Source organism: Acartia tonsa, chromosome 10 (assembly GCF_053477335.1).
Source record: "Acartia tonsa isolate MP-2025a chromosome 10, ASM5347733v1, whole genome shotgun sequence".
NCBI lineage: Eukaryota > Metazoa > Arthropoda > Copepoda > Calanoida > Acartiidae > Acartia > Acartia tonsa.
In genome coordinates this window covers 5164750-5186904 of record NC_137269.1, presented here as the reverse complement: position 1 = coordinate 5186904, position 22155 = coordinate 5164750, and the positions used below count along the sequence as shown (strand labels likewise).

Here is a 22155-nt window from a genome sequence, read left to right as displayed (position 1 = left end):
AAAATATGGAATATACTCCTATTTTGTTGACCCCGATTGTTTATTTATTATCTTTACTGAACCTAACCCTTATTTCTTTCAGATGGAGCTGCAAGAGCACACAGCAAAATTGGAGATACAAAATTTGGAGGCAAAGTATCGAGAAAAGTTGACCCACCTTGAACAAGAAAATTTCAAACTAAAAAGGCTTTCTAAAGGTGTTTATTTTTATGATAAATTCACTGAGTAAAAAAGTCTTTGATACTTCTTAGTTATTTATTAAAATATATTTCGGTGAACATTGCACCCTCTTCAGTCTAAATGACATAAATCATATTAATTTAATTCACATATTAAAACTTAAAAGATAAGAAAAAAAATAAAGAAATAAAGGCAGAAGATGTTGCTTGTAAAGGAAAATTAAAAAAAAAAATATTATGATCAATCTTATAGTTTAGCTGGATGTTAAAACTAAATTGATAGGGATTTTTTAGCAAAGGACAAAAATCAGCAGAGGGGAGGGGGATGTTTAAATTAACTTTAAATTTAAATTTAAGTATACTAGTTACTAGTTACTTTGTCCCTAGAGGCCTCAAAAGGGTCTTCTGGAGGGTGGCAGATGTCACCTCCCTCTCCAATTCCTATATTTAAAATTTTTAAAAAAGAAAAAAATATTTTTTTGTGGGGTAAGGGTTTTTTTTCTAGAGGCGTTGGTACCCTCCGCCAAAATAATTATAAATCTTCCTTATATCCATAAGAAGCTACATTGTGAAGGAGAACCAAATCGGTTCAACAGTTACTTTTTTACAAACAGACATACAGAAATACATCATGTTTCTTTATTTTAATGATTGGTTTTATTTTATCTAAATAAATACCACTAAAATAGAATCAAATGAAATATTAAACCCAGCTACAGCTACAAGTACCAAATCATTACAGGCTCAGGAAAGTAATATATTTATTTATTTCGACCAAATATCTAGCCTTTGAAATTCATAGATTTTTGGCAATATTCGTTACCAGCAATATTATACCGTGAACTGCAGTAGATCCCTAAAGAATATTAAATGTAGACATGTTAAAATTGTCTTATTGATTTCAAACTTTGCATGATGATTCCTTTAAAAGTTAGGTACGATTTATTATGGGTAATACCCTTTTCTTAAATTTTAGCTGTTCATTTTGGCTTGGCAACAGTTATCTCTTTTCGTTGTTTCAATTGTCCTATTGATTTTAAACTTCGCATGCCAATTTGATAAAAATTAAGTACGATTTATTAGGCGTTATCCCCCCCCCCCCCCCTCCCCTATTTATTTTGGTTTGACAAATCTATTATTTTAAAAAAAAATCAGGGGAAATCAACAAATGAAAGTGATGAGAATCCTACTGAAGACACTAAACCAGAAACAGATAAAGAAAAGGATAACTCTGAAAATGAAGAGACATCTGAAAAACAGGAGGATGAGCAAAATACAGCTGATAATCAGGAAAAAAGATAGTATAAAAATATGAAAGTAAAAAAAAATCTTCTAATTTTTGTTTTGAAAAATCCTCCACAATCGTATATTTTGTACAACATTATTAATTTTATCTTTAATACTAAGTAGAATAATGTCTATCGGCCAGTCCGTAAGTCTGACCGTTTTTACAAATGAAGCTTAAGATCTCGATAGCAACTTAAAATTAGAGATTTTTCTTTTTATCTATTTCAGTGTGGGTGTATAAAAACACCGCCGTATAGAGAAAAATCAACCATAAAAAATGATAATAATATTATTTCTCATATTCATTCGAATCCGGTGGATAGGAACCGGTTATCATCCATACGAAAAAACATCATATTATAACCAGCTTTCTACGAATATAAAAATTCGGCACCTCGGGGCTAAAAAAACTGGTTTTAATCTTAAAATTGTACATTCTATATCCGCGGAAAGCGGTTTATAATACGATGAAAGAAATAACTCTTACCGTATCGCTTTGAAACCGATTAATATCCGGTTGAACAGAACCGCTTCTCATCCATACTGAAAAATTATGTCTTTCGGCTTCTTTGGGCAAAAAACTGGTTTTAATATTTTAACTGTACATTTTATATCCGCGGAAAGCTGTTTATAATACGATGCGAGAAATAACTGTTATATCTTTTTACCAAATCAGGACGATGATAATCTAAGTACAAGTTCTTTGGAAATTGAACATATGAATTCAAGGAATAAAACTTAAAATATTAATTCACTGTTTCTTTGAGTAGACTTAAATTATTATACATAAACCCTATTAAATAATTATTATTTTTCTATTTATATGGCTAGCGGCTGTGCCCCTAGCATATAAAGGGATTGTAATTAAAGGGCTAGGGAAAGGCAAAAATTGCCTAAAACCATTCAAAAACTTACAATCAAATATCAAAAAAAAACTCCGGGACCCAAGTGAACATGGAGAACTCAATCGGTACTGCATTTGTCGAAACTTACAGACAAAAAAAAACCTTACTACTTTTTTATATGCTAGTCTAACAAATCAAAATTTAATAAATGCATAAAAAAAGATTTTTAAGTATTTATACCACAAGGCTGCATGAAATAAACGAGATGATAGGACAACAACAGAGAATATTGAAAGAACAAGAACAAGTTATTCATATGAACCAAGCCTTGCTTAAAAGCCAGGAAGAAAGTTTACGAAAGAATGAGAAAAATCATAAACGAATGGTAACTAGACATTGAACTTTTTTTGGTGGGGTTGGGAGGGGAGGATTTATTTCAGTGCTCGTCATACGGCGCGTCAGCCGCGACCAAGCCGCAAATTTATACCAGTTTGGATGCTTTATATTCTTCTAGATTATTAAATTGTTGATTTTCCTGAGGCTTGATGCGCAGCTGCCCAGCCATGATTTATGTAGTTTTGATCTACCAAATACAGGAAGCCACCTTATGATAGGAAATATATTTTTTAAAATTCTTGTAGTTATGTAAGATGCATGATAATACAATTGGAACATTGTTTTTGCGCACAAACGTACTATTGAAAACCATATAGTACTGTTTCTAAAAAAAAGCCATTAATTTTTAAGAGTCAGTTTCTCTAAGGTAATGTCTTTTGGTTTTTGCCGAAGGAATAGAGCATAAGATATATTTAAAGAAGCAGTTTACCATAATTATTGTAATTGACCAATGGTGTAATGTATACTGGCCTATAATTGGTGATTTGTGTGTGTGTGTATGTAGAGCTCCGTGAAAAAAGCAATTTACTCGTTCTGGCATTAAAGTAAAAGAATAGAGGCGGCACAAGCTATATATAACTCTTCCCACGGAGTGGGGACCCTGTCCCGATTTTGTATTGGGTCTTCTTTGAAATCAACGTAGAGAGACAAAGTGACTAAAAAAAATCAGCCAAGTGATCCGTTATGAAAATGAGTGATTATCCATCTCTTTTTTCATGGGTTTTCTTTCCCACTTCTCCTCTCATCTCCCTCATTTTTATGACGTCAGATTGCTGAGTCAGTTTGTCCCTCTAAAAATCAGCTAATACATAGGATATATAAACACAGCAGAGTCCCTTCTAAAGAACAGAAAGCAATTTGCCAGCAGTCGAAAAGGGTCTACGCCACTTGTGTCAGATCGTTTTCTGAATTATATACATATCTATACTTATACATTTATTGTCCAGGTTGAGAATGTATCCGTGGGAAGCTTGGAGTTCCTGTTGTCAGACTGTGACTGTCCACAATGTAGCTATACCACACATAAACATCACAATAATAAAAGGTGAGGTTTTAACAGAAAGGAAGCTCAATGACCTCTAAATTGCAATGCCTTCTGAAGTAATTATTTTATATGTGTTTAAATACTTTTGGGGGTTATATTTAATATTGAATTGATTTTACAAAGAAGCTTTGTCCATCAATAATTTGATCTGCTTAAAGAGGTTAATTTTGTTGACTATAATTGGAGGTATATCAATCTGGATAGAGGGTAATTTTGTTGACCATAACTAGAGGTATATATGCAAAATTTGCTTTTTGTGTGCTAGTTAAAATATTTTTTAAAAATTATTTTAACCTTAACATCAATATATGTTTTTAATCAATTTACAAAAAAAATATCATATTATTATAAAAATATGTATTTTGCATAAAAAAAAACGTTGAATTAGCTAAAGCGTGCCTAAGTAGGTTAAAGTACCCCTATAATAACTTAAATTTGTGCTCAACTTTGAACCTTTAGTTGGGGCAGGTTGATAAATACTAAATAGTAGATGAATAAATGAATGAACAGATAGGCATATATGTATATACATACATACAATATATAAACAAAAGATTCGAAAATTTATTACAAGACAGCCGCCAATGATTGAACCAAATCAGCATTAATAGAAAATTGCTGCTTGAATTTGCAAATTTTGCAGCAGTAGCCAACAATTGTTTTCATAGTGTGTAGCTGCTACCAAATAAACAATATAATATTTTGTTTAACATTTTTCTTTCGCACATTTTTTAGCAATTCCACAGTATATAGGACCAGACTTAATATAGGCTGCTACCAAGCTGTAATCCTTGTATAAAAGTAACAAAATGTCTATCTGTATCTTTTTAATTGATGAACTGGTTTACGTTATAGCTTCTGTAAGGTTCTTGAAAGGTTTAAGTAATTATTTTAAGTAAGGTAGCAATCACCCTCTATGAGAATTGAGCCCCACAGAAAAAAAATATCCACCACCAAAATTAAAATTAAAGTGGGAGGGTGAACCCGGTATTAGTGTCGGACTGATTATGACGTAACAAAAAAAATTAGCCAATGAGAGGCTACTATGAATTTTACCATTGGTCAATAATGTCCTCTCATTGGCTAATTTTTTTTTGTTACGTCATAATCAGTCCGACACTAATACCGGGTTCTGGGAGGGTTGACTCGAGGGCTCTAGGGGCGTATCTGCTAGATATATTATTAAAGTGGAAAGATTTACATTTAAAAGAATGGATGGACATAACTAAGGATAGACTGGACATATAAAACAAATATGTTTGTAAAGTAAAGCATTAAAGCAAAAAAATAGAGGGGGAAGGGTTCACGGGGTGGGGACCATGTGCCGACTTTCAATTGTGCCTTTAAATATCAGCCAATAGCGTCGGAAATATTAACACAGCCAAGTCGCTACAAAAGAGTAGAAAGCAATAAGCTAGCAGACGAAAAAGATCCTAATCACTTGATCCAGGTAGTTGTCTAAGGTTATACATCTATTCTTATATACTTATTAGTTCCACTAACCTGTGATATGTCTGTAGACATGTTTATCTTAGTGCAGATGCAAAATCAGATTCAATTTAAGCAAAACAGCTTGACCCATATAATCTACTTATGCAGGAGGCACAGCAGGAAAAAGGGGTTCGAAATAAATATAAAAAAAATATTATCCATAATACAAAGTAGAACCATGTCAGTCTGTGTTAAGCTTAAGATCTCAATAACCGCTGAACCGATATGGTTTTATTCTTCAGGGAATATAAAAACTGGTCCTGTGGTGGTTTTAGGCTAGTTTCTTGGGGCAGAGACCCTAGAGGCTAGGGGCGGAGCCGCTTGTAAACTATAAACTTTTTTTACTTCAAATTTTTTCTTTAAAAATTTGCATTATTTTCGTAGGTAGTTTGACTAGCTTAGTCTCTAGGAGCATTGATATAGAGAGGGTGGAGTTGCAAATTAAAAATAGTTTAAAACCAATCTAAAACACCTCAATCATTTACAAGCTTATGTTTTAAGTAGACATTATTACAGTTTCATGTTAGATACATTTAACATAATTTAAAAGATATATGATTTTTATTTTTTTTTGTTATCCCTTTCTCCCTGAAGTCAGGATATATTAGGGAAATAAAAAAACGTTAATGTTTACCTCTTTATGCATTCCAGCATCTGGCTAGAAGGAATAGCGCAAAATATGTTTACACATTATTGCAAATTTTTAGGCAGAAATTTATTTTATTTATTTATCAATATTGTGGTGGCTTCGCCATTTATTTCTAGCCCACAACCTTTTACATTGAGTTTTGTTTTGATATTTTCTTATTTTTATTTGTCAACATAGAATTGACTGGATAAGTTTCTTCTTTTAACAATCGTTGGACAAATTAAAAAAAAAACTCTATCTAACAATAGGTATCCGTATACCTTTAATAGTAGATAAAAAAAATCTATGTTTAAAATCAGAAGCTTTTTATCAATTAGATTATTTACTAAAAAAACTTACTGTTTTATTGGAATGCAGAATTGAAATAGATATATATTTAATGTAAATTGTTGCACAAGGATTTAATTTTAGATATTTATAGCTAAACTTAATTCTATTTGGGGATATGGGGATCAGATTAAATTGTAACAAAAAATAGTTTGCTTATTAGTAAACTTGTTGCATAAGTAATAGACTTAAGATAAAAATTTGTGCTTTGCCTCAAAAGCTTGTCAAGCAAAAACCCTTCCCTCTTTTTATTGAAAAAAATTGAAAAAAAGCAATGCCGTTTTTTATGATTATAATCACCGTGGGGCTACCAAGTACCCCATATTACCTAACCTACATAAAATAATCGTATAATACCCTCTAGTGTTTAAAAAGCAGAGGTTTCTGTGTTCAACAAGGCACTTTTAAGGAATACGCCGATAAATGATGAAAAAAATAGTTTGAAAATACTCATCTAAAACAAATATGACATGGTTTAGTTGAATTGTTGAATAAAATGATGTTTGATGATTGCAGATTCTGTTAATTTTTCCCTTTCGCAGGCTTAAAAATCTTGCATCCTTTATCCATGGTTCTGCCCTATTTCTCTATTTATTTATTTCAATGTCTATTATATCTATTCTTGATATTTAATATCTATCAATTCTATAATTGAATCAGGCCAGCTACTAACTTCTATGAATAGACATAATATATATAGATGGTCCATTTCACCCCAAAATTCGCCAAACTAGAAATGGTTCCTATAGCAGACAAACACCTTTGTTTATTAAGTATTCAGAGGACAAAATTTTGATAATATAATTTCTAGAAAGATAACTTAATTTTAAAGAATTTGACTATTTATAGCTAACTTATTGTATGTTTTGTCATGTGATTCCCACATAATGTGACTATTTATAGCTTACTCATTATACAGTGTGTTTTTTTTTATGAGCACTTTTTTGAAAGCAATTTTACCCCACTTATAGTTATCAGAATTTAATGATTAATGGCTTATTTTCTTCGTTTTTTAAGGGAAATTATGAAACAACCAAAAAAAATTACAGTTTTTGTTGAAAAAGTACAGTAAAGTTGAAAATTAAAAACTTAGGTGACAACATCTAAAAATGGTTTTAGCGCATTTTTCTTATGCTCAAAATTTGATTTTCAGTAGTCGACTTTGGGGGGCCAGTACTTTCTCCCTAATTGAGATATGGCCTTCAAACTTTGACCTATTCTAGTACATATCCCCAATAGTATCTGTATAAATTTATAGCTCTATATCTCAACTTTGAAGCGTTTTGCAGCCATTCTTGCAAAAGGTAGAATATTTGAACATAAGAAAAATGCGCTAAAACCATTTTTAGATGTTGACACCTAAGTTTTTAATTTTCAACTTTACTGTACTTTTTTAACAAAAACTGTAATTTTTTTGTTGTTTCATAATTTCCCTTAAAAAACGAAGAAAATAAGCCATTAATCATTAAATTCTGATAACTATAAGTGGGGTAAAATTGCTTTCAAAAAAGTGCTCATAAAAAAAACACACTGTACAACGGAATAAAAAATCATTCCCTTTCCTACCAAAATCTGTACACAATTTCAACCAACAAGATGTCAGAAATATACCTTCACTTTTCTCTATTAGCTGATTTAGATATTATTTCTGTAGATTATCTCTATACTTAAAAGATGTTAATAATGCATTTTGTGTTCTATTATGCTTAGTTCTATCAATTTTGTGTAGAATTTTTAGCTGATGAAATAAAGTTAAATTCCTAGTTGTCTTTTGTTAAGTTCTGAGCCTAGGCGCAACAATAAAACTACTTTGTGTAAGTGGGTATTATCCTCTTAGAAATATTTTTTTCAATTTTGAATTTTTTGTCTTTTTGGCAAATATTTTTTTTGGTGAATTTTACAGTCATTTGCTTCTCCTTTCTTGGCCAAAATGGAGTCTGATCTCCTATAAATGGTATCTAGCACCGAACAATGAATATATATATTTTGTATTTTGTGTAATCTCTAATTTAAAATTTGGCCAAAACACACAATCAGGTCAGGTCACCACAGGGGGAAAGGAATAGGTAAGGTATAAGGACAACCTGCCGACTCCGGTGTAACAAAAGCGTATCCGCTCGTGATAGGTTCGAATCTTGTCACAACTAAAGACGTTAAAAATGGTTCCTATCGCTACTAAGCCAAGTTCACGACAAAATGTTATATTAAGGGGAATGTCTTGGCCCATAACAGGCCTAATTAATTACCATGCATAATTAGAACTTCAATAGAAAAGGTGTGCAATAAGGACAACCCGCCGACTGTGACGTGGCATAACACAGAGTGTATCCGCTCGTTGTCAGTAAAGTGAATCTTATTCCAACACCTTGTCACAACTAAGGACGTTAAAATGGTTCCTACTGCTACTGTGTCAGGTTCACGACAAAAATAGTTAGACTATTAGGTATTTTTAGGGCTCAAACAAGGGCCTCATTCATTACCATGCTCATTGCACAATTAGGAATGCCATTCAAAGGTCGAGTAATCAAAGGGTTGGTTGTCTGAAGTGCATTTTGACCATATACTAATTCACATATTTCTCAATTTAAATAGTTATATATCATTTTACATGATCCTTTATCTCTAGTTGAAACCTAGACAAATCAAATACACACATTGGCGTTGCCACAAACCTACAAATATATTAAGATATCATAAAATAGCATACACTTTTAACATTATTAAAAGCAAAGCTTTTTTATAATTAGGATAGGTCCGTACGTATCAGTTTAAACAGGCTATGATTGTCCTATCTATTTCTAACTTTGTATTCTGATTCCCATTTCAGTTAGGTACATCTTAGAAAGCGCAGCAACTCTATTATCGTTACCAGAATGTCCGTAAGTCCATTAAAAACATACTGTTTTTTTTTTACTTTTTGTAAATCCTTGACCAGTTTTTACAATCATAAAAACGTTTTATTAATAATTATTATGACTATTTTAGTCAGGGAAAAGGGAATGTGATTCTGACAAACAATTCTAAAGGAAATTTTCCCCTCAAGCCCCTTCTCTTTTTTTCTTTAGTTACGAGAAAAAAACAAGCTATACGCCAACTTTACCCCAACAAAATATTACATTTTGCGGCAATTTCAATAGGAATTAATTGGCTGAATAGCAGCCCATGATTTTAGTAAACAAGCAAAAATAACATTTCTATTTTTTCATTGCAGGCGATTTTGAGCACTCCTTTATTTTTCACATTGTATAACCCACACATAAAATCAATAGTGAATGAGATATAGTTTAAAATACTATACATTTCATTATTTTATTCTGTAAAAGTATTTTATGACATTAAAAAGATTAATTAAAAATGTAATCGTTATAATAAAGTAACAGAATGTCTGTATATTTGTGTGTTTGTTTGTACCGCAGAATCTCACTAACTGCTGAACCGATATGGTTTTCCTTTACATGGTAGCTTCTTATAGGTCCTATGGGAGGTTACCATCACCCTCTCAAGAAAATCGCCCAAAAAATTTACATGCCTAAGTTGTTTTTTACTTTTTCTTTTTAAATCTTATCGAATTCAAGTGCTCTTAGAGGCCTGTAGGGGGCATAGCCGCTAGTGATAAATAAAGCTTATTGCAGCTTTAGAAAATGAAATGAGTTATTTAAGCAAACAAAATTTAGCATAAATGGATATTTAAATCCCAAGGTATTAAATGATCGAGCGTTAGCTCATCATTTAATACCGAGGGATTTAAATATCCATTTATGCTAAATTTTGTTTGCTTAAATAACATTCTATTGCAACAAAAAAGGTGATGTTAGCAAATAATTTCTTGAATAAAATCATAAAACGTTTTTTCATTTAATTTTCATTTTTTTCACTGTTGTGTTTTTATTTGACATTAAAAATAAAAATCATAAAAAATCTTCCAAATCAAAGAGAAAAAATCTTTGAATTATTGGTCAATTTAAGTTCAAAGATTTTTTTATTGTAAAAAGTTAATTTTTTAAAAATATTTTAGAAAAAAAATCTTCTAACAAAAAAAAATTATCATAATCCAAGATGGCGTCAATACATGTAAAATAATATTTTCAAAACAAAAAATTAAAACTTGAATATCTTTTTTCACAGATTGAATTTCAAAAATCGGTCTGACAGTTTTTCCAAAGTCAGTATGATCTATCGAATGGAAAAGGTTTGAAACTGATAGAACATTTCTTTATACTAAAACATATTCTTTCTCCCGTTTTTTCCCACACTTGCAAAAAATGAAATTCAATGAAAATTAAATGGTTCCCACACTAAAAAAAAGTTCCCACGGGTCCTAAAAATGAAATTAAATGAAAAACATATGTATCATTTAAATGAAAATTAAATGGTTCCCACGCTCAAAAAATTTTCACACACATGAAATTCTTGAAAAAACCTAATTAATTGAATATTTAAACAAACTGAATATCGCGTTTTTTGCAATGGAATGAATAATTTTAGTTATTATTTCTCATGTGACTTGTGTCTAGAAATATGAACTTACCAACGTTCAATGAAACAACTTTTATCTTTTCTAAAAGTAAAGTGCACTAAAAAGAAGTGCAAAACCCTAGAAATGAAAAATTGTTACAAGAAATATTTCCTGATTTCTAATAAAGATATTTAGGAATTTTTATTGTTTTAATGTTTGTAAAATGATTAATTTTAAAAACCCATATTTAACGTTTAAACAGACAGGAAGATGATTAAAGTCCCTCTACGGATTATGACGTCATAAGATATAATAGCCAATAAGAGGCCAGTATACATTGTAATTGACAAATGGTATAATTTATGCTGGCTATTCTATTGTATGACGTCATAATCTGTGGAGGGACTTTAATCATCTTCACAAACAGATATAAATCCCGTTACTTTTATATAATGATTAATATAATAGCCTTTTATGCCGTTTCTATTTTTGTCTTTAACCCTTTTCCGAGGGGAGGAAATAAACCCACCTCCCCACCATAAGGTTTTTGTCTTTATTTTACAATTAATGATAATATTTTATGCTGCCTTCTCCTCAGAATTGGGGTAAAAATTATTTGCAACGTACACTATACTAATCTAATCCAGTAAAGTGTTTCTTGTGGCAACCTAATGGAAATATTAGCACATAGAAAAGTATTCAATCATATTCTATTACCAATAATAAAGTTTTTTTTTCACAACATTCACTTTTTCTTGCATCAAATCAAAGGTTCGAAACAAGGATAAAAATATTCATATCAATGCAAAATTGATTAAAACTAAAATTAGTGTAAGTGTATATTAATTTTTCATTTAAACAAAGGAAATATTTAATTTGCTCTATAAAAATATTCCCTTAATTATTAATGTTTCCTAATATAACAAAATTTATTTCACTGGGATATAATTTTAAAAAAAAGCTACTTAATGATCATATTTAAAACTTAAAAATTACATTATAGCATTATTTTTAAAGTAGCAAGGATGACAACATCCATAAAAGCGAAGCTCTGAAACGGTAGGATACACAAACTTTAACACTTGTAGAGTGTCAGAACTGAATAATCAGAATATAAATGGTTAAAAGTCGAGACAAAATTTAAGTAAATTTGTTGAAAACTACGCTAATATAGGGTTATTTTTAAGGACATATTTACATTTTAGGAGTTGGTTATAGAGATGCTCTACTAATAACATTGTACTTTGTTGTCCTAGAAATCAGCATTTGAAAAATCAGATCAATCAATAATTATATCACATAAAAATTTGCAAAAGTTAAAAATAAACATATTTAAAATGGACATACGGACATTGTGGTAACGATTATAAAGTTGCTACGCTTTCTAAATAGTAACTAACTACAGGAATCGTCATGCAAAGTTTGAAATCGATAGAAAAATCATAACATGCCTAAATAAACGAAAAAAACCGTTACGGACTGACGGACGGATCGAACATAATTATAGAAAAGCTTCACTTTTAAAAATATAAAATACATGAAGTATAATAAACATAAATTGTTGAAGAAAATAAAAAGTATTTTCCCACCAAATTATAATCTTATTGCACCACAATGCAAATATATTGTTCTCTTGCAAAACTTTATTTGCGGATGTCAATAGGACTTGCAGGGATTAGCCAATGGGAGATAAGTTTTTCGGTGTATCATTTTCTGAAATATAGGTTGATTTTATTACAAACAAGGATGACAACATCCATAAGTAGCGAAGCACAAAATCTATTATGAAATGGACAAACGGACAAAGTAAGTTCTAAAGTTTCAGCCTTCTAACTTTTATAGATGCGGAGAAAATCGCCTGTGAAAAATAAAAGCAGACTGACCGCTATATATGTTTTGTACTTAATTATGCTTCATAATAATGGGAACGTCAACAAAAAGTTTCAATCTTCTATCTTTTATAGGAGCCTAGAAAATCATTTTTCTCCCAAAACGTTTCAGACATATAGTCATACAAAAAGATGGACATTTTTTAAATTATAGAGTAGCTTCGCTATTAAAAAATGCCTGCTGGGAGAAGCGGGAACAGTCCCTTTCGTGACAACGCCCCTTAAGGGGCGATTCGTCGTATTGCATAAAATGGCTTTATATAAGTTATTTTAGGTTAGGTTAGGTTATATTGGGTTAGGTGATTGCCCCACAGGGGGCTAGAAATAGGAGAAAAGGTACTGAGAAAAATACGAAGAATCACCCCTTAAGGTGCGTTGCCACGAATGGGACCATACCCGGAGAAGCAAAAAGAACCAAAAATTAAATCTGTACAAATCCATTAAATTCTCCATTAACCTATCCCTTTATTCCTGGCAAGCACTTTAATGGTATATTGGTCAAGGACAAATGAATGAAGGTGGATGAATTAGCTGCTGCATCCCATTATGTCAATATTAAGCCTCTATGCAGACTCTGGGTTAAGTAAAGTTTATTGTAAAGAACTTATTGTATTTGCACAATGTATATCAAATCGATATATAATTACTTGGATGTTGCAACAGATTTTTATGTACTTGATTAATTGATTTATTAGCTATAGTTTTTTTAGAGTTTTGGGCCTAAGTAGTCATGGCTGTAAACTGAGACACTTTTGTAGACACACTATCGATATCAAGCTCCACGTTCAAGCACATCATGGCTTGACCCGCTATCTCATGAGAGCCACTCATTATTACGTCACCCTCGTCGAGTATGGCAGGTGTCGCAAATTAAGTCTCCGTACTCTGAAAAATTAATTCTAGGAACTGGCTAAAATAACGAGACACCCAATCATATTCCTTTACCACATTCTCCCCGCTACTTCATTACCGAACTAACTAATAAATCAGGTCGATATTTGCAAGCTAAATTGACAAAAAAATTTCAACTGTCAATATATCCACGTATATTCTATATTAATTATCCATATATGGGTGTTAAGTTTTCAGAGCAATGATAATGTGGTATCCACCGAGGATAAATGGCAGACACCAGAGTTCAATTAGATTACGGCAGTGTGACAGACGTGGACACCTTACTATAGAGAAGCTACGCTTCTCTAGCATTCACTAGATAATGATCAACATCTATTTCAGTTGTCACTTTATTGAAGGTTTAAAAGATACTAAAGCTATATACAACAAACAATAATTACATGGATAGGAATAAATAATCATAACATAAAAGCATCATAATACATATACAATGGTCAGTTTGGGCAATAATGATCCCCCATCCCTGAAAAGGGTGGGGGAGAATTAAGAATACAGTTAACCATAATAAACATGACAGATTCAATCATTAATTTTAAGCATAGGGAGGGGGTCGCTAGACCCCTTCCCCAGGACTCGGGGGAGGGCCATTGACCCTCCACCGAACCCTAGATCAGGGGTGCCATAGGCATGGCTCACGGTTGCCGAATACCACAACTCTCCCCTCGGAAGGCTGGGAGATGATTTCCCTACCAGACTTCCGACAGTGGTTGAGGCCTTCGGTCCGCTCCTTAGGGCTAAGATATATATACAAACGATAATGATTCAATGGAATCCTAGTGGTGAGTGTCTTCTTAGGGTTGATGGGCTCCCAATGTGGGATAGAAGGCAGAGGCCGGCTTGGGTTGGACACGTTGGTCAGCGCCGGCAGGTATCAGGTTTGCTGGTGGCGCAGTTGTTGCTGGAACGGTCAGCAGTGGGGCCTGCTGGTTGTTGTTGGCAGCGGCTGGGGCGCTGGCCGCCAGGTTGATCGTCTGAGCAGCGGCCTGTCCTCCTGAGGGGCCGCGGGGTCTGCCAGAGGGCGGTCCTGGCCTACCTGGGCGGTCATGCCCGCTGTCAGTTGATTTCATAGACACCATTTCCTCGGCTGCTTCCCGGCCGATGGGAATGGCATCCCAGTCCACTGAAAAGTCCCGGGACTTGGCATGGTTGAGCCTGGCTCTAGCCAGCGCTTTCCTATACAAAGCTGGATGGTACAGGAACACTTGTGATATCGCATTCAGGGCTGCCCGGACTCCTCCTTGTGCTGCTGCCAGGGAAATGATGGTTAGGTCCCCCAGCAGTTTGAGGATCAACAACAGCAAACACAGTATGGCTGCGCCATCTCCCCACTCGTGGATGGCTTGTCTAAATCCAGCCCAGACATCCAGGGCTGCCTCTCCTTCCTCCGCCAGTCGGTCAATGTTGTAGGACACTATCCCATGGTCTCCTGTGGCCGAACAGCTGCCTTGCTGAACGCAGGAGCCATAGGATAGGCCGGTCAGCATGGCACTCTTGTATGCTGGGAACGCCAGCAGTTGTTGCCAGTCGTTCAACTCAGCCTGCGAATACAAGCCCCCTGAACTGAAGTCATCTAAGGGCTCTGTCAACAATTGCTTAGGCGTATCCAGCGGGGGTGGCCTTTTCTTAGGAGCGGGGGTTAACTCTATCCAGCCTTCCTCCGCGTGCACAGTCAGGGGGTAGGTGGAGGAGCAGGGGATCTTGGTGGCGTGTTCACTATATACCCGTGTCACAGCGTCTACAAAACCTGTGGGCTCTACTGGCACTTTGTCCCAACACTCCTTGTGTTCGCGGACAACGTATTTATGGCGTTGGCAGGTCAGCTGCAGCAGGATGTCTCCCCTCAGTACCGAGAACGTGCTCCCCTGGACACGCACCGGGTGGGCCGGGTCTAGTTGCTGGAGCTTCCAGCAGTTGGCCGCTACTTCTTCTGCTGTGGTGCTTTTCATGCGCGTTTCCAGGGTAAACCCAATATAACCTGCATGTATTTGGGCTTGAAGGGGAACGTCAACATCCCTGGCCGACACTCTGGGCAGCGCAGCCGCGGCTGGGTCAGCTGCCACGAACAACGCTGGATGGTTGGTGGCGTGGGCCTCGAAGTCGCAGTTCACAATCGAGGTGGGGTTGGTCATGTTGATGAAAAACTGGGCCTGATGGTCAACCAGATATGCATCCATCACCAGGCTGGGCTGGAGGCTGCGGATCAGCCTCAAGGGGCAATCTCTCCCCAGGTGGTCCCACACGTAGGTTGCTTCCCCAGTGATGCAGGACAGCTCAGAATGGGGACACTCTAGGGTCAGGTGGTCAGACTGGGACTCCACCCGTCCATCCTCCACCACATAGGTCTCTTCCTTGACCAGCAGCCGTCGCTCCTGGAGCACTAATTCATTGCGGTATAGCTGGCCCTCGAAGTGGACGTCCTCCCCTTCGCAACCCACCCCCTCGGGGCTGTTGACGAGGGCGCCCACCATGTCGATGGTGAAGAACAGGGGATGGTTCAGCTGGAACGTCAGTGGCTGGGTCTTGCCTGGCAGCGTGTAGACTCGGTTCCTGGCCAGGTCTCGGCACGCTTCTGGGTCTATCTTGGTTGGCCTCATGAGGGTGGGGACCGAGGTCACCTTGAGGTGACCCCATACCCCACACCTGAATGTCCACTGGGACACGGTGAGCTGACAACTGTACCCGGTGGTTTCCCTCACCTTGACTTGCTGCAGGACGTGTACTTCATGGCCCAGGGGCACCTCCTGGTGTAGGGGCTCCGTGTTACACATCTTTTCTTTATTGTAGGATGTGACATGGGTGGGGTTGGCACAGTCCCATCCCACTAGGACGTAGCTGGTTGTAGGCCACACGGCTGCCAGCAGGAGGCCCCACAGGACCATCCACCAATGGGAGAGGCTTCCAGGCAACCATCTACCTCGTACACGCGGCTGGGGATCTTCAGCTCTGGTCACGGCTGCTTCTTGGGACTGGACACGGCTGGGTTGCTCCTGGCTAGATACAAGTTTCCATTGAGCGTTATCTTTAGGCGGCCGGGGCACCCCGATACCCTCCCCAATGACAGACTGGCAAGCGACTGGCACTTGCCTGGGTGTCGGCTCCCCTAGCCCCAAGTGCTCCCTTCCCTTGTCCAAAGCATGCCCAGTGGCATGGGGCTGAAGTGCATGTGGCACAGGCTCGCCCTTACTCACTTCCCTCCCCTGCCCTAGGAACTCAGGTGCATGTGGCACAGGCAAGTCCTTATTTTCCCAAATTTCAATCTCCCCAGCCTCTGGTGCAGGGGGCACAGGCAAGGCTGGGGTTTTACAATAGCTTGGATACAACACATTTAACAAATTCAACTTATCCTGATGTTGAGCAGCTAGGTTCCCTTGGCTGGCAGGGGGCTCTGGATGGCATGTAGCTGGGCTCTCCCTGCAGGCTGGTGGCGCTGGCTGACTGGGGGTGACGGGTGTCACCCCTTCCTCTGGGACTGCTGGCTCACTCCAGGACTCAGGTCTCTCGGTGGCGGCGACGGTTGTCGCCCCAGACATCAGGTTGGAGGCTGGCTCGTTCCAGGATCCAGGTATCTCGGTGGCGGCGACGGTTGTCGCCCCAGGCACCAGGTGGGAGGCGCTGGATAGCACCCCCCCATCATCCCAGGTGGCGACGCCGGGTGGCGTCCCATACATCGATGCAGAGGCGCTGGCTAGCACCTCCTGCCTCTCTCGTTCGGCGGCTGCCAGGGCCTTCCCATACACCGTCTCAGGGACGCTGGGCAGCGCCCCTCCACTCTTGCTGGGTAGGCTCAGTCGGGCAGGTTCCATCATGTTGAGGCTAAAAGGCTGGGGCCTCAGAATCTCTGGCTCGGCGATGTTGTTGGGTTGTATCAGCTCTTGCCCCAGATGGTTGAGGCTGAAGCCTAGGCCAACCCGGTTGGGTTCAGCCGCGCCGCCCAGTACGTTGATCCTAGCTGGGACAGTCCCAAACTGCGGCATCCCATCGGCTCGGTCCACAGCTTTGGGAGCGGCTGCTTGCTGCGGTGGTGCTGGGGGCGCGCTCCCTTCCATGTGGGCCACTCTGCTGGGCTTCCCTGGAGGGGCGCCCTTATCGGCGGTGCGCCTGCGGCTGGCTACCTGGGCCCAGTCAGCTCTACAGTCGGCCGCCGTGTGACCGTCATAGTGACAACGCTCACACTTGGCAGAACGGTCACGGCGTGGCTGGGTACGTCTCTCCTCTAGGCTAACTTCCACAGGCGTTGGGCAGTCTCGAGCTCGGTGGCCTCTCCCCTGGCAGCGGAAGCAGCGTCCTGGAACCTTGTCATCTGGAGCGACCTTCCCCATCTGGTGGAGACCCGGAGCCAAGGCGCCAATCTCCATTGGCTCCGAATCATCATACTGGGGCAACTGGATGCTGGCGGATCCAGTCAGCCCGTCGGTAGAGTCCACTAGGCACACACCTTCCTTCAGTTGCTTTGTGATCATGGTGACGGTAAACATGGCCTTACGAGTGTACTCAGGTACACTCGTAATTTCATGACCCATCATGATGCGTTTTACATTGGCGTTACGAATTCCACGATTTAATTCGTCCACCAACAACTCAAGATCCTCATGGCTATAGGCGTCCCGATACAGGGCACATTTAGTGGATATGTACGCCTGTATCGGTTCTGTCGAGTGTTGCTTGTAATCCCTAAACGCTTGTTTAAGCGTTTGGGATTCAAAAGCAGGACGAAATAACATTTCACACTCGGCCTTGACCTGCTCGTAGGTCAAGGCTTGGCCTGCCTCGCCAAACAGATGGGACGCCATTTCCGCCGCTTGCCCTACCAGTGACAGTAGGAGGGCGTTGCGGCGGTTGAGGGAATCATGAGGTGGCACGCGGTAAGCCGCCCATGACATCTCGAGTCTGCGGATATGTGACGACCAGGATTGCTTGGGCGGCCCTCTATACTCCGGCAGATTGCTCAGCATCAGCTTGCGGTACTCGGCTGGGGCCGGCTGAGGGTCATCCTGGAGCCATCCTGGGGCTTGGTCACCTCCTGGGGCTTGCGGCTGGTCCATTGGGTCAACGGTTCAACGGCGGGGCACAAAGTTATACAGTACTAAGATGAATGGTTTGTCACTTGAGGCTTTCTAGCCTAACAGCCAACACTGTTTGTATCACTAGGTTGGTAGTTTAGTTGCAAAGATATAACTTAGCTGTACTTATCACTAGTTAGGTGCTGAGGTTGTAGGGTAGGCTGGTAGGGGTAGATAGATGTTGAGGGTCTGAACTGCTGTCAGGAACTGATTGGGTTTTCCTTTATCACACTAGAGCTAGAAGGAGAGAAGCTTGTAATTCTTTATTTGCTAAAAATACCCCTGTTAAATGCTATGGAGTAGCTCCGCTCCGGTGTGTGTGTGTGTGTGTGTGTGTGCGTGAAATCTCCTGTCCTTGCAACGCGCGTACGCACCGTCAAATCCGCGCACACGGGGAAAACGCGCTCTCACCCCTCAACTCGCTCTCTCATTGGTCCGCTTCGTCCGTTGAATTTATGATATTTTCCGCACTCTGTTGCGCTACCCGTGAATGGCGCTCTGTGTGTCCGGTCGCTAGCCCCACACTACAGACGGACTTAGTCTAGTGTGGGTAGGAAGGGGGAAGCGCGTGAGGGGACGGGGGTAACTCCGTCCGTTCCCCCTGTGAGGGAGGGAGGTAACTGTGTGCTGGTGTAATAGTGCCTTTTCTTCTTAATCCTAGGCTTATCTATTATATCACCCTGATTGTATTTGCCTTCAATGGAGAGGGGCTCCTCCCTTTCCCTTGGAATAAGGGGTGTATTGTTGTTGTGCTGTGGGCTTGAGGTGTTTTGATTGTATATCAGGGTCTTTATTATATTACATCTAGCTTCTATTTTTGTCCTTATCACAATTGCATAACAGATTTGTTTACCAACCCTGTTCTATTTTTAGCTGTTATCACAATACACAATAAATCCAAGCCTGTTCTATTCTTAGATTTATCACAACACAACAATTTGTTTGCCAAGCTTTGCTCATAAATCTATTGTTTAGCCATCACACCAGGGTGGTAATCCCTGCAATGTAACATAATATCTGTTTTTCTAGATGGGTGGCTGCGTTGTAGCCTCTCAGGATACTTGGAGTTGACATAGTTTTTCTCTGTTCTGGTGCACTACACTCGTATGTTGGCTCGCAGCTTGCAGCTATGTGGCATGTTTCAGCCTATCGGCGGCAGGGAATGTCCCGTCCTGCTAGCGCCGCTGATCCAAATCCGGCTGATGGCAGCAGGGAATGTCCCGTCCTGCTAGCGCCACTGGTTCGGATCCTGCTATTTCTTGCAGTAAAGTTGGCCTATTTTCAGCCGTTTACACTTATTTGGCTTGTTTCAGCCGGTCCGCAGGCCTGTTTCAGCCCTTTGAGCGCTCAATTCTCCGTTAGATATCGGCGCTGCTCGCGGTTATTCGTCAAATTTCGCTGTCTCGCTTCCACAACTGCCGGATGCAGAGTTAAACTTTGCTGTCCAGGGTGGGTAATTCAGGTTGCTTGCGTCAGTTTTGCCAGTTTCACTGCTGGGAGTACCTTAGCCTCAGATGCGCGTCTGCTCTACACTTGGTGTTCGCCGTAATCTCACACAGCTGTCACCAAAAGTTGTGGTATCCACCGAGGATAAATGGCAGACACTGGAGTTCAATTAGATTACGGCAGTGTGACAGACGTGGACACCTTACTATAGAGAAGCTACGCTTCTCTAGCATTCACTAGATAATGATCAACATCTATTTCAGTTGTCACTTTATTGAAGGTTTAAAAGATACTAAAGCTATATACAACAAACAATAATTACATGGATAGGAATAAATAATCATAACATAAAAGCATCATAATACATATACAATGGTCAGTTTGGGCAATAATGATCCCCCATCCCTGAAAAGGGTGGGGGAGAATTAAGAATACAGTTAACCATAATAAACATGACAGATTCAATCATTAATTTTAAGCATAGGGAGGGGGTCGCTAGACCCCTTCCCCAGGACTCGGGGGAGGGCCATTGACCCTCCACCGAACCCTAGATCAGGGGTGCCATAGGCATGGCTCACGGTTGCCGAATACCACAATAACACGACTAGTATAAAGATCATGTAGGAAAATTGATGAACAAATAAGCCCAGACCCTAGTAAAATTAGAAACCTAAAAACTTGTGTTATTGTTATCTGTTTATAAAAAAAATTAGTAAAATTCATAGTTTTTTTTTAACAAATAGTTAATTGTTTTTAAATTCACTAATTATTTGACATATTGGTTTCTTTTTATATGTATCTTTAAATAAAGTAGCAGAATGTTTGTCTGTGTTTTTGTCTGTACGTTTGTCTGTGTGTTTGTTATTTTACCGAAGGATCTTGCTAACTGCTGAACCGATCGGGTTCTCCTTAACAGGGTAGCTTCTCATAGGTCCCTGGAAGATTTATAACTATTTTGGGGGAGGGTACCACCCTCCCAAGAGAAATCGCCCTAGAAAAAAATTCACCCCCCAATTTTTAAAAAACTTTTTAAAATAAAATAAAAAATGGGGGGGGCACCACCACCCAAAAAAAATTTCCCCCCCCCAAAAAAACTTCTTTTTATTTTTTCTTTTAAAATCTAAAATAAGAAATTTGACTCTCCCCTCCTTAAGTACCCCTAGAGGCCTTTAAGAGCGTAGCCGCTAGTATTGTATATGATAAAAGAAATTTACAATAATGTTAATTGTTTTTGTAAAAAAAGAATTTAATATTTGCATTGTGTTTGTCTATCAATGTATTTGCAAAATATTTCTGCAACTCTCACCAACACAATAACACTACACACAATTTATAAAATTTTTTGAAAATAGTCTAATGGTTCATAATGAATATAATATATGTGGATATTATAACAGGGGGAATTTTGTCGTCATGTGGTTGCTTATTTAGTCCTCATTTATTAGTCACTACTTTCCTCCAGTAGGAGGGGAGGGTGCTAGGTTGGATGTGGGAAGGACGTCCAAGGGGGGGGGAGGGGTAAAGAAGAAACGTTATTTTTAAAGTACACATTAATTTAATTGAGTTCACTGTGAAATATATTTTACTTTATTAACTTAACTAGCAGCTACGCCCCTAGCATCTAGTGGCTCTGTATTCAAAGGGGAGAGACAAAAAAGCCTTAAACCTTCCCAGTACTTAAAATAGAATAGTCTAAAACCATACCACGACTTCAAATAAAATATCCTAAAACCATCACAAGACAAATATGAAGCTTGCCTAAAATAGAAAGCCAAATCGGTTTAGTAGTTATTGAGATCTTAAGCTACAGAACAGAAATCCTTACTTCTATATATAATATGATTATAATAAGCATCTGTATAAATTTTTTTTTTTAAACATTGACAAATATATTTACACTGTAAAAAAATATTTTAATTACAAAAGTTTTATTTTCATTGGTGATCAGAGTTATTAATACACATAAAATTCTTATGTCTAAGTAACAGGATGTCTCTATGTATTTAGCAAAGTACCTTGCTAAATGCTTAACCTATGAGGTTTATTATCAAAGTGAAACTTCCCACAGGTCCAAAAAGAATTATAACTATTTTGGGCAGCCTATATATATTTATACTAGTTGATGCGCCCCTAGCCTCTAGGAGAGAACGGATATGTCAGGAAAATAGCT

At 38.3% G+C, this 22155-nt stretch overlaps 2 protein-coding genes across 2 annotated transcripts in view; both read left to right on the top strand.

Moving 5' to 3' along the window:
* LOC145330399 (uncharacterized) overlaps positions 1–1481 on the top strand; it is a 123269-nt gene extending 121788 nt beyond the window's left edge. Inside the window, exons 22-24 of the mRNA XM_080175037.1 lie at positions 83–197; positions 869–931; positions 1387–1481. Of these exons, the coding sequence (XP_080031163.1) occupies positions 83–197; positions 869–931; positions 1387–1481 (273 nt within the window). The remainder of the gene's footprint in view (positions 1–82; positions 198–868; positions 932–1386) is intronic.
* A 1078-nt stretch (positions 1482–2559) lies between these two features.
* LOC145329246 (uncharacterized) overlaps positions 2560–22155 on the top strand; it is a 36154-nt gene continuing 16558 nt past the window's right edge. Inside the window, exons 1-2 of the mRNA XM_080173296.1 lie at positions 2560–2696; positions 3655–3752. Coding sequence (XP_080029422.1) covers positions 2577–2696; positions 3655–3752 — 218 coding nt within the window. The 5' untranslated portion in view covers positions 2560–2576. The remainder of the gene's footprint in view (positions 2697–3654; positions 3753–22155) is intronic.